General features: G+C 56.1%; 1 protein-coding gene across 3 annotated transcripts in view; it reads left to right on the forward strand.

The window, feature by feature from the left end:
- LRFN1 (leucine rich repeat and fibronectin type III domain containing 1) overlaps positions 1 to 12,183 on the forward strand; it is a 51,863-nt gene extending 39,680 nt beyond the window's left edge. For all 3 annotated transcript variants that reach the window (XM_053268774.1, XM_053268775.1, XM_053268776.1), the window contains 2 exons: positions 7,422 to 8,828; positions 10,977 to 12,183. In XM_053268774.1, coding sequence (XP_053124749.1) covers positions 7,422 to 8,828; positions 10,977 to 11,859 — 2,290 coding nt within the window. In that variant the 3' untranslated portion in view covers positions 11,860 to 12,183. The remainder of the gene's footprint in view (positions 1 to 7,421; positions 8,829 to 10,976) is intronic.
- Positions 12,184 to 12,818: the final 635 nt, after the last annotated feature.

The raw sequence follows: 12,818 nt of genomic DNA on the forward strand, positions 1-12,818 counted from the left end.
TGCCCTTGGCCGAGGAGCCATTATCAATGTTGTCTTTACAATGGTGATGATATTCGTGCTACGGAAATGGGTGTGTCTGTATTTGTGTGTGTGTGTGTCGAGAGATCCCGCAGATGGGTCTCCAGATGATTTTGGACTACAGCTCCCATCACCCCGAAGGCCACTGTAGCAGGGGGTTGATGGGTGTTTTCGTCCAGCAATGTGGGGGGAGGTGAGTTTGGGACTCCTGATCTGGGAGGCTGCTGTGAGTTCCTGCGGCTCTTTTAGGGGAGCCGACCGAGAGGCATTGCTGCTGTCTGCCTTGACTGCACCAATCCGCCCGGGGTGGGGTGGGGGTGGGGGTGGGGGTGGGGGTGGGGGGGCTGCAAGCCCTTCAAGGCTGGGGGAGGCCCTCAGTGCTGCAATGCCCGTTTCCCTCCACAGGTTTCACTCCTGATGTCGTTTCTGTTTGGAGCCCGTTGCCATGTTTAACTCCTGCTCTTTTGCTTCCTCCCCACTGTGGGTTTTTTATTGTTGTTGTTGTTATCCCCCCCCCCAAAAAAAACCCCTTCTGCCCGGTAATTGCTGTCACTCACTCAAGCAGCTGCTGCTAATGATCCGCTATGAAAAGAGAGAGATCTTCATAAAACCCCCTTTTTCCCCTCCGTGCAAGGCCGTGGCAGCAAGCACCGCTGATTCACAACCCCTGCAAACACGACCTCCTTGCAAGGTTTTGTGAGCTTTTTAAAAGGAGTGCAAGGAATTCTCCCAGGTTCTTTTCCCCTGCCGGCTTCAGGAAGGGCGTAATTGCACCACAGATCTCCAACCAGTTGCGAAGAAGAATGCAGCATCCCACCCTTGTCTGGGAGGCACAACCACCCAGTGGCTGGTTCCTGTGTCAGGGCAAAGTGGAGTGGGGGGGTCTCCATGCCGGCAGTTGTGGGTCATTCTCTGTGGGCCACTGGACTGTGGACAACTGTCGGACCATCTCAAAAGGCCGACTCCAGATTCCAGCTGGACCCGTTTGATGGCTGCTTCTTCAGCAAACTCTGTCTTCAGTCCTTTGGATAAACCAGGAGGCAGCTTTGTTCAGGATGAATCCTGCAGATTCAGGACTTGATCCTAGACTCGTAAATAGTCACTCATCAGAGGACCAGTCACTCTTCCACCTTTGTGGACAGGGGGTCACAGAGCGGGATCTTGGCCACTGGTGCCAAGAGGTTCCGCTGCCCGCCTGGAGATTTGGGGCAGGGCTCACTGGCAGAGCACCTGTTAGGGTACATAGGAAGCTGCCTCCTACTGAGTCAGCCCCTTGGTCCCTCCAGCGCAGGACTCTGACCGGCAGCCTCTCGCCAGGGTTCCAGACAATCGTGGCCCCCTCCCACTCCTGCCTTCTCCATCATCCCGACTGGGGGACGTTGTGGAAAGGCCTGCTGCAAGGAGAGAAATGCAAGCTGCTGCAAGCAGAACCGAGCAAGGGGGTTGCTTGAAATCTTCTCGCACACCCAACCTGCCGATTACCCCCCCCTGCAAGAATGGAAGAGCGGTGAGGGAGGGATGCACAGGGACAGAGGCAGCTGCCATATACTGAGTCAGACGCTGGGTCCATCTAGCTCAGTGTTGTCTACCCAGACTGGCAGCGGCTTCTCCCAGGTTGCAGGCAGGAGTCTCTCTCAGCCCTATCTTGGAGACGCTGCCAGGGAGGGAACTTGGGACCTTTGGCATGCAAGTAGGCAGATGCTCTTCCCAGAACAGCACACGTCTTACAGCTCACAGATGTAGTCTCCCATTCAAAAGCACACCAGGGCAGAGCCTGCTTGGCAAAGGGGACAATTCATGCTTGCTGCTGCTAGACCACCTCTCCTCCTTATGCAGAGTAAAGGGAGAGAGCAAGCAGACCAACCTTTGCCTCAGGGACTAGAGCCTTGGCGCTAAGAAGGGGAGCGCTGCCGTGTGTGTGTGTGTGTGTGTGTGTGTGTGTGCGCGCGGGGGGGGGCGCGTGCAGGGAGTGTGCGTGAGAGCCAGCCCTTCCTCTCCTGCCACCCAGTGGCCCAGACATGGTCAAAATAATGTCACACTCCGCTGCATGGGAGAAAAGTCGCCTCACAGCTGTCACCCTTATTCCCTTCAGCGGTGGATCTTCCGAGACCCTCTCATGCGTGGTGACAGCTAAGCCCACTTCTTGGCTCCAGGAGGAAGCCCTCTGCCACTTCCCGGGTGGGTGCCTGGCCATGCCCTGCCAGCCATGGGCCCGGCATGCAGGCTTGGCGTGCCCCCCCCACCCCCGGTGGCTTCGGCCAGTCCCCCCTTTGCCAAATGCCCCACCACCACCACCACTGTGTGTTGGGTGGGGGGAGGCGGCTAAGAGGCGAACTGCTGCTCCCTCCTGCAGCTCCGTCTCTCGGCCTCCCCAGAGAGCTGAATCCGCATTCAGAAGGCTGCCACTCGCAATAGCCGTGGGAGGGGCGCGATTTCTGGCGGCCACTTGAAGGTCAGCTCACGGAGCCCTTGTTTGCGACAGAGTCTGGGAGCAAAAGGATGTTGGGGGGGGTTGCAGTCATTGTCTTTTCCTTCATTTCTGCACCCCGCTCCCTTTCAGGGATAAAACACATCACTGAGATATTTGGCTGGTGAACACAGAAAGCTGCCTTCGGCTGAGTCAGGCCCTTGGTCTGCCTGGCTTAGTATTGTCTGCACTGACTGGCAGCAGCTCTCCAAAGTTCCAGGCAGGAGTCTTTCCCGGCCCTCCCTGGAGATGCCGCCAGGGGGTGACCCTGAGTGCCAACTACAGACTCTACTGCTGAGCTACGAGCTACCTTTGCCCCGGCTTTGGAGCATGGTATGAAATGCAGACCACCTGGCCTCCTTCCTCCTATTTGGGGCAAAGAGAGGTGGGTCGGTGACCCATGTGTAGATCGCGCGCCTGTCTGGTGCGAGGGTTGCAGACTTCACGTGGCATTTAGATAGGAAGGTGCTGGGAGGAGTCAGCAGTTGTGGTGCACGTCGGCACCAAGGATGTGGGGAGATGCAATTGCGAGGTCCTGGGAGCCAGTTGCTGGCTGCTAGGTAGCCTAGTGAAGTTTTGGACCCCCAGGGTAGCGTTCTCGGAAGTGCTACCTTTTCTATGTGCAGGGCCAGTGCGGCAGAGCGGAGCTGAGTGGTTTCAATGTGTGGATGAGACAGTGGTACCTGGACCTGGACCAAGATGGAACCAGACTGCTGGCACTTAAAATCAAGAAGGTCGCAGAGCAGCTTTTAAAATGATGCCTGGGGGGTCGACGACGGGAACTGGGTGGTATCTGGTTCGGCAAGCAAAATCCCCTAAGGTGTGAGGGTGCACACGTTTCGGATAAACCAGAAGGAGGCAGGGGAGAACCAAGAGCTGGGCAGAAGGAAACACAGGTCAGCTGGCCCCAAAGGTCAGATTATAGTAAAGGTATGGTATGATATATGCCCACACCAGGATTCAGTGTATACCAGTGCCAGAAGCCTCTGAGCAGAGATGGGTGAGCTGGAGTGCTTGGTTACTAATGAAAACATAGATATAGTGGGCATAACAGAAACCTGGTGGAACGGTGAGAACCAGTGGGGCACTACTATTCCGGGATATAAACTCTACAGCAGGGACAAGGAGGAGAGGGTTGGGGGAGGGATAGCACTTTATATCAAAGAAGGGATAGAATCCAACAAGCGAGAAAACCTAAGTGGACCAGAATCCTCCACAGAACCATTATGGGTAACAATGCGAGGACTGAAAGGAAATGTGTTACTAGGGACATGCTATCGCCCGCCGGATCAAAGCGCTGAGAGAGACCTGGAGTTGGAGAAACAACTAAGAGAGGCGTCAAAGAGAGACAGGGCAGTAATAATGGGTGACTTCAGCTACTCACACATCGACTGGGTAAATTCGCCTTCAGGTACTGAAAGAGAAATCAGATTTCTAGACATGCTAAATGACTGTGCCTTAGAACAGTTAGTCACAGAACCAACCAGCGAGAAGGCGGCCTTGGACTTACTCCTGAGTGATCCCCAGTTCTGGTGTGAAATGTCAGAGTTGTAAAACCACCATTGGGGAACAGTGACCGTAGTGTGATCCAATACAGCTTACATGTGAGTGGAGCACTGCCAAGGAAGTCCGAGACAGATGCGTTGGACTTCAGAAGAGGAAATTTCTCAAAAATGAGGGGACTGGTTAAAAGGAAGCTGAAAGGGAAAGTCAGGAGGGTCAAATCACTCCAGAAAGCATGGCACTGATTAGGTGTTGTTGGACTACAACTCCCATCACCCCCTGCCCCGATGGGCAAAGGGGATAATGGGAGTTGTAGTCCAGCAACATCTGGGGGCCCACGGTTGAGAACCAGCAGTGGATTGATCAGGATATTTACCTAAAGCACGCCATCTGCAGAACGGAGCTGCCCACGCCAGCCTCAAGGTGGGCTTGGTAGGCGTTCTCTCTAGCTGGCGCAAGCATGGACGGAGGTCTTGGCAGGCGCTGGGCTCCGTCCAGGCCTCGCTGCTGGAACGGCAGCTGCGTCAGCAATCCTGGCGCTGCAACTCTGCCCAGAGGCGCTTCATCCGCAGCAGGGCCTGCCTTTGTGCCCCAAGTGGGGAATCCTGGCCTCTGCTTTCCCTCGCTTTCATGGCTCCGCAGAGGATAATTCTCCTCGGTGCTTTGCAAGGCAATGGCTGTGCCCAGAAAATGGGGTGTGTGCGGTGGAAGCCCGTGTGCATCCTCTGCAGCAGCCAGAGTGTGAGCATTTCATCTGTTCTTCTGAGCCGCTGGGTGCAGAAGTGGGGAGGGGCCCACGCTCAGTGGCACAGCCCCTGCTCTGCAGGCAGGAGCATTGGTGTCTCAAGGCCCCCGGGGGCCAAATGCTGCCCCCCCCACCGCACCGCCATGTGCATCCTCACCCTCTTCTTCATGTGCTTTCTTTTCAAAAGCAGAGGGCAGAAAGGTGCCCAGCCAACGGGCTCATACCCCAGCCACCTGCTCCCTTTGGAAGACGAGGAGATCCACCGAGTCAGGCCATTGGCCCGTCTAGCTCCGTAGAAAGCAGCGTCCTCTTTTCCTAGGAACCGGAGGACGGGAGAGCTGGTCTTTTGGGAGGTGTCCTGGGAGCAGGTTCCCGGCATAAGGGGCAGGACGGTCCCGGTGGTTCCGAGAAATGCCCACAAAGCTGCCCAGCCTGGGAAGCGGGCGCCTTGGTTGGGCCCCGGACCGGAGCCGAGCGGCAAGGGAGGGTGCTGGGTGCGACTGAGGCTGCTGTCCTCCCTCCCCCTGTATTGCCCCCCCCGCCAGCTCCTGCCTCACGATGCTCCCTCCTGCGCACTGTGCAAGGCACCCAAGGTAATGGCGGGTGAGTGAAGGGCTCTTGATGGCGCTCAAGGCAAGCTGGCATTGTTGCAGAGGCAGCCGCTGCGGCTCCCTCGGCACCAAGAGGCAACGCCGCCGTCCACAGGCACAATAGGAGGCCTATGAATAGCCAGGGTGGTAGGAGGCAAAGAGGCCGCGCCTGCCTTGTCTGGGCTCTCTGGCGACGCCTCTGCCACCAGCGCTGCTTCTCACGGCACCCTCTCAAGGAGGCAGACAAAGCCGAGCGTCTGCCCAGGCGGAGAAGGGGACTTTTCTTCCGCTCGGAGGCCACAATGCAGGCTGCAGTCCTTGGAGCTGAGCTGTCTGGGAACTCAAGGTTGGCAAAGCTTTGGGGGACTGCTTTGCAGGCAGGTGGCGGGGGGTCAAGGAACATAGGAAGCTGCCTTAGACAGAGTCAGACCCTTGGTCCATCTAGCTCTGCATTGTCTACCCAGACTGGCAGCGGCTTCTCCAAGGTGGCAGGCAGGAATCTCTCTCAGTCTCAGCCCTGTCTTGGAGATGCTGCCAGGGAGGGGACTTGGAACCGAGATGCTCTTCCCAGAGTGGCCACATCCCCTAAGGGGGATATCTTACAGTGCTCAAGCATGTAGCCACCCCTTCAAATGCAAACCAGGGTGGACCCTGCTTAGCAAAGGGGACAACTCCTGCTTGCGGCCACTAGACCAGCTCTCCTCCCTGGCTATTGGCTTATGGGTCCTTCAGCGTACCCTCTGGCTGCACTTGTTGTCCAACATCTGCATGAAACTTCTATGGGAAGTTTTCCAGAGATCTGGGGTATGACAGGGGTTCTCAAACTTGGGTCCCCAGGTGGTCTTGGACTACAACTCCCACCATTCCCAGTCCCAGTGGCTTGATGATGATGGGAGTTGTAGTCCAACAACATCTGGGGACTCATGTTTGAGAATCCCTGGAGTAGATCTTGTGTTTCTGCTTTCCATTTCTTATTTGCACTATAGTTTCATCCGCCCCCCCCCACCTTATCGTATTTATGTGGCTCTTTGTTGGCTTTAAATTAAATTAAACCCACAGTGCTATCTTTGATGAATAGCTGTCTATAGGTGTTTTTTAGAAGAATAAATAGCATGCATAATACATCTCATACTGTTGGGCTCCTTGGTGTGGCTGGCTGTTTCCATTTTGGGTTGTTGATTCACTCTTTCAAGCCCGTTTCCTACTGGGGGGCCTCCTTTGTATGGCACAGAAAGGCAGAAGCAAAGCAAACCAACGGAATCTGTGCTGGCTAGTTGGAGCACCCTAGCCATGTGGCCTGAGGCTGCCCATGTGAGCAGGGAAGATGAAGGTGGAGCAAACCTCACCCCCGAGCACTGAGAAGGGTCAGGCGGGACCGGCTGACCTGCTCTCGCCAATAGAGTCAGAGGTGTGGAGCTTCCCTGCAGTGCTCCATGCAACCGGGATTCCCAGAAGTTGTTGACTACAACTCTCAGCACCCCCTGCTGCTCTGGCCTTTGGTTGGGGATTTATGGAGGTGTCAGTAACATCTGGGGATCCCCATTGCAGGGAACACTGGCCCTCTGATATTACCATAATTGGGGTACTGGTAAATGCAGGAGAGCCTTCTAAGTTCCCTTGTTTCAGGAGAGGATGTTTCGATGTGAGAGCCGGTTCAGAGAGACCAAGCTGCAAACCAGGACTTCTCTGGGCTGGGCTGGAACTCACCTCGGCTGTGAACTTCTTAGGGGGCTTTGTGGAGATAAAAGAAGTGTGCTTACCTTACAGGAGGGGTTCTTAAATGTGGAGCTCCAGATGTTGTTGGACTACAACTCCCATCACCCCCCGGTGGCTGGCAGTGATGGGAGTTGTAGTCGAATGTCCTCTGGGAAGCCACTTTAGAGAACTCAGTTCCTTTTCCAGTTCCAACCTCTCCTCTTTGTTTTAGGAAACCAGACAAACAAGTCTGCAAGAAGAACCCCATGAATAGTCACTAATCAAACACGAAGAGGAGGGAAATGTGGAGAGGTTCTCAGACGGTGCACTAGAGGTGGTGGGGTGGGCAGAGGGCCTGCTTGGCGGACACGTTGCTCACCGCCCCCTCCCCTTCTTGCTGCAGGGCCTCGGCGGGCACAGTGTGTGCCAATACCATGGAAAAGCTCTTCCTGCCCCTCCTGATGCTTGGCACCATGGCGGAGGCTCAACATTGCCCTGGCCGCTGCATCTGCCAGAACATCTCCCCGACGCTGACCATGCTGTGCGCCAAGACGGGCCTCCTCTTCGTGCCGCCCTCCATCGACCGGCGCACGGTGGAGCTGCGCCTGACCGACAACTTCATCACCGTCATCCGCCGGAAGGACTTCTCCAACATGACCAACCTGGTGCACCTCACCCTCTCCCGCAACACCATCAGCCAGATCCTGCCCTTCGCCTTTGCCGACCTGCGTGCCTTACGGGCCTTGCACATGAACAGCAACCGCTTGGCCATCCTGAAGAACGAGCACTTTCGAGGGGTGGGCAACCTCCGGCACCTCATCCTGGGGAACAACCAGATCAGCCACATCGAGCCTTCCTCCTTTGACGAGTTCCTCTCCACGGTGGAAGACCTCGACCTCTCCTACAACAACCTGGAGACGCTGCCGTGGGAGGCCATCGGCCAGATGGTGAGCCTCAACACCCTTACCCTGGATCACAACCTCATTGACAACATCGCCGAGGGCACCTTCTCCCAGCTCCACAAGCTGGTGAGGTTGGACATGACGTCCAACCGGCTACAGAAGCTGCCCCCGGACAACCTCTTCTTGAGGGCGCAAGTGTTGGCCAACGTCCGAGGGACTCACCCTTCCACCTTGACGATCAGCTTTGGAGGCAACCCCTTGCACTGCAATTGTGAGCTTCTCTGGCTCCGGAGGCTCACGAGAGAGGATGACCTGGAGACTTGTGCCTCCCCGGAGCACTTGATGGATAAGTATTTCTGGTCAATCCCCGAGGAGGAGTTCATCTGCGAACCTCCCCTTATCACTCGCCAATATTCTACCAAGGCATTCATCATGGAGGGCCAAGGGGTCGTCCTCAAGTGCAAAGCAGTGGGTGACCCGGAACCTTCCATTCATTGGATTGCACCCGACGGCAAGCTGATCCATAACACGACCCGCACGACCATCTATGACAATGGCACCCTGGAGGTCCTCATCACCACCTTGAAGGACAATGGCATCTTCACCTGTATTGCCTCCAATGCCGCTGGAGAGGACACCGCCCCCGTGGAGATCTGCATTGTGCCCCTCCCCTTACTCGTCAACAACACTGGCCACATGAAAGAACCCGATCCTGGGTCCTCCGACATCACCACCTCCACCAAATCCGGTGCCAATGACACCAAAAACCACCTGGACAAGAAGATCGTGGCAGCCGATCTGACGTCCACCTCGGTGATCATCCACTGGCCCTCTGAGAGACACATCCCCGGCATCCGGATGTACCAGATCCAGTACAACAGTTCCCTCGACGACTCCCTGGTTTACAGGTGAGCGCAGTGGGTTGGGATTCTTGGCACAGGTGTGCTTGCTATGCTGTGTTGTGCTGTGTGTATCCAGGATGGTGCCGCTCCAGAGAATAGGCTTGGTTATGTCAGGGCATCTCAGACTTGAGGGCAGAGATGCCCCACACTGTGTGAGGCATCAGTGGTGTCTCTGAGCATGCGGAAACAACTTTCCAGGTCTTATTGGAAAGTTATCACCTCTCTCAAAGGGCAGGCCAAAGGCTATTGTGGCTGGGGATGTTGGGACATCTGTAATCTAACCACATCTGAGGACCTGAGGTTGGGAATCCCTGGCTTAAGGAACAAGGTGCAGAAAGCATATTTCTTCCACCAGGCAGTTGCTGGTGGGTTTCTGAGCAGGAGTCAAGGCACTGGTTAGGACCTCTAAGCCTGGTTGCCCCTGCTAACTAGGCCAAGAAGCATCTTTTAAAGTGTGGATTCTCTAATATTTAGCAGGAGGGAGCAGCTAGGTTGTCTTAATAATAATTATGTTGGCTGTTGATCATCTTTAACATTGTAGTGTACTGCCTTGGGCACTGGTTGTGATGAAAAGGCAGCACAACAACTTTAAAATAAATCCATCATTACGGCTGGTGGGGAGCATACAAGAACAGAGGAAGGAAGATGCCTTCTGCTGAATCAACCCCCTTGGTCCCTCTGGCGCATGGTCCATTCAGAATCCGCACAACACAAAATAGGGTGTATTGCTGCTCCAAAAAAATAATGTAGTTGCCCCCTCCCCCAAAAAACCCAACCAAAAACCCAGAACAAGAAACTAATGTAATAACGGCTGCCCAAAATTCAGAATGTACCTGAAAATGGGTATATTAATATAATTTACAAGTTCGACATAGAACAACTACACACATTTAAAATCATACCATAAAAACATTCCTCTGTGACCCTTCCTCAGATTCTGAATCGGCCCCTTGGCCCCTACTGGTGACCAGCAGGGGCTTGTCCTAATGAGCCTGGGCCGGGGGGGGGGGTGCAAAGTAGGCACCGCTGCCCTTTCTTCCTGGCAGCAGCTGGGGGGCGCCTCTCTCCTGCCGCACCCAAGAGCCACGCTGCCTGCAGGCTGGCTATTCATCAGGTAGAGCTGCCAATATGCTCCAGACTGGCGTGGCCAGAGAGGATGGCAGCAGCTGGCGCCTGGCTCTGGGTGCAAAAGCTGAGCTGTGTCCTCCCAGGTTGCAGGAGAAGCGGCTTGAAGGCAGGAAGAGGGCGGAAGGTGCCTGCTGAGCAGCAGAGGCGGGGCGGGGTGAGGAAGGAAGGCGCTCGGGGAGCTGCTCCAATGGGCCGCGGAGCAGAGAAGGCAGCAGGCCGGCCGGGCTCCCTCGGGCAGCTGCCCTGGTTGCCCTGGGAGGGGGGGGGCATCCTCCTTCAAGCCTCGGCTGCTGGCAGCTGTCCCCCCCCCCCGGGCCCCAGTTGAGATGGGCCCTCCTCAGCTCCTTCAATACCGCCACTCGGGCGTCCTCCTCGCTGCGTGCTGCACAGCCTCAAGAGCCGCCGCCGGAGCGTGTCCTCACCGCAGCTCCTCTAAGAAGGAGGGCAAAAGGCCCCCAGACCAGCTCTGTGCATAGCCTCTCTCGTTCAGGGGTCCCCCAGCTAGTGGTTGGACGGACTACAGCTCCCGTCCTGCCCGTCATTTGGCCACAGGGTCTCTCGCGTCTCCTCGGATCAGCTGATCCGGCTGGGCTGTCAAGCTGTAGCTGCCCTTCCCACAGTTATCAGGGTAGTTCTATGGAGCAGCAAGGTTATTAGGTCAGTCATTCTATGAGCTGCCCCGGTGTGGCTGCTGTTGTAGCTGACCCCAAGAGGATTGTTCACCCCCTTTATTTCACGCAGGGTGCCTTTCTACCAAGAGCACCCCCCAGTGGCAGCAGCAGGTATCTGGCACATCAGGAGAAAGGCAGGACAAACTGCCAGGCTTTTGATGGGGTTGATACTAGCAGTTGCCACTAGAGGGAGCCTGTTTAAAAAAATGCAAGAGGGAGGGGCCAGTTTTATTGGGTCAAAAGTCATGTGGCCATGGTCCCCGAAAGAGAGGGAGAAGCCGCACTATCCGATGGTGCGTGTGTGCATTTTCAAACCAGTGTTTCATTTGATTCCCGTTTCCCTCCTCCCTGCTAGAATGATCCCATCCTCCAGCAAGACCTTCCTAGTGAATGACTTAGCGGCAGGCCGAGACTACGACCTGTGCGTCTTGGCGGTCTACGACGACGGGGTGACGTCCCTCACAGCCACCCGGGTGGTGGGCTGCGTGCAGTTCACCACCGAGGGGGAGGGCGCCCAGTGCCATTCGCTCCACACCCAGTTCCTGGGGGGCACCATGATCATCATCATCGGGGGCATCATCGTGGCCTCCGTCCTCGTCTTCATCATCATCCTCATGATCCGCTACAAGGTCTACAGTGGCCAAGAGGAGCACAAGAAAGCCAAAGTCAGCAACGTCTACTCGCAGACCAACGGGAGCCAGCCGCCCGCCCCTGCCGCCACCGCCCTGCCCCACTCAGCCTCCAAGCTTGGGGAGGACAAATATGAAACTCTCCAGGAGGTGGCCCCCAAGGAGGCCCTGCTCAGCGGAGACATCAAGGAGGACAGCCCCACCTGCCAAGACATGGCCTTGACTGAGGTGGACAAGAGAGCAGTCAGGATGGCTGTGGACCTCCAGACTGTGGCCATCTTGTCTGCTGAGGAAGGGCCCTTGGAGAACAGCATGACCGGCTCATCGGTTTCCTTGTGCCTCACCAAGGACACCGGCGTGGGGCCGCAGCTCCGCACCAAGTTGGGCAGCAGTGGGGCGGGGGTCTTACCCCGTGAGCTGTCAAGGACTCACCACCACCGCCACTCCTTCGACGGGGATTACTCCCTCTTCCAGAGTCATAGCTATCCCCGCCGGGCACGGACAAAAAGACACATGTCCACCTCCCAGTTGAACTCGGAAGAGTGCCCCTTGAGTGAGAGGCGGGTCACGTTTAGCAGCACAGAATGGATGCTGGAAAGCACAGTGTGAGGGGCGGGGGGCGGGGAGGGGGGGTCGCGGAGGACCAAGGGACTGCCGGGTGCACAACCAACCACAGCAACCAGGGAAGGAAGGAAGGGAGAAAGGAGAGGAAACGGGCTGTGTGCTGTGCAAAATGTCCGAGAGGACGGGGATGGATCCAGCACGTCCCCGACTCTCTTCCCAAAACAACCGCTTGTTTCCAGAAATGTCTGCAGCGGTGCCTTAGCCAAGCCACAACAAAACAAAAGAAAACCCCACACAAAGAGAGTGAGAGAGAGGATGGATCGGTTTTCTGGAAGCAGACAGAAAACTGGCTTCTCCAACGAGGGTGGGGGTGGGACACTGACAAGGGGAGGGGGTAGGGAGGCCGTGCCCCATGGCACTGGCATTGCGGGCGGGGGAGTGGACGGAGGGTGGGGCGGCCGAGAAGAGAGACATATGCACAGATGACAAAATTAAACAAAAGATCCTTTTTCTCTTTATGCATTAATAACTGTTCCAATAAACAAGGAGATGGGTGTGCATTTATTTCCGGAGCGAAACTGAGCAAGAATGCCAGGTGGAACTGGGGTGGGGGGCCCAGTGGGCGAAAGGGCCCCCTCCTTGCGCCTTTCCCACCCCACCCTGGGACCCAAGAAGACTATTTGGTGACTATATTTATTGTATCTGGCTGGTCTAGATAAAAAGATTTCTGTGTTTGGTGTGTTCATTATCAGAAAAGTCATTTGAACCCCTGGATCCCCCCCCCATTTCCCTTTGTGCTGCCCACCCACCCCACCCCTTTCTCTCCCAGCCATACCTTCTCAGCAGTCAGTGCCTCCCCACACTGACAGCACCAGACCTCTCCATGAACAGATGGGATACATGCTCATTCCCTGCCTCTTCTTTTCCCCATAGCCCCCAAACGGCCCTATAGAGCCCCGCTCTCTCCCCCCACACCTGCTCTTCCTTCCCTCTCCTCCTTCCAC

This window comes from Hemicordylus capensis, chromosome 7 (genome assembly GCF_027244095.1).
Source record: "Hemicordylus capensis ecotype Gifberg chromosome 7, rHemCap1.1.pri, whole genome shotgun sequence".
Taxonomy (NCBI): Eukaryota; Metazoa; Chordata; class Lepidosauria; order Squamata; family Cordylidae; genus Hemicordylus; species Hemicordylus capensis.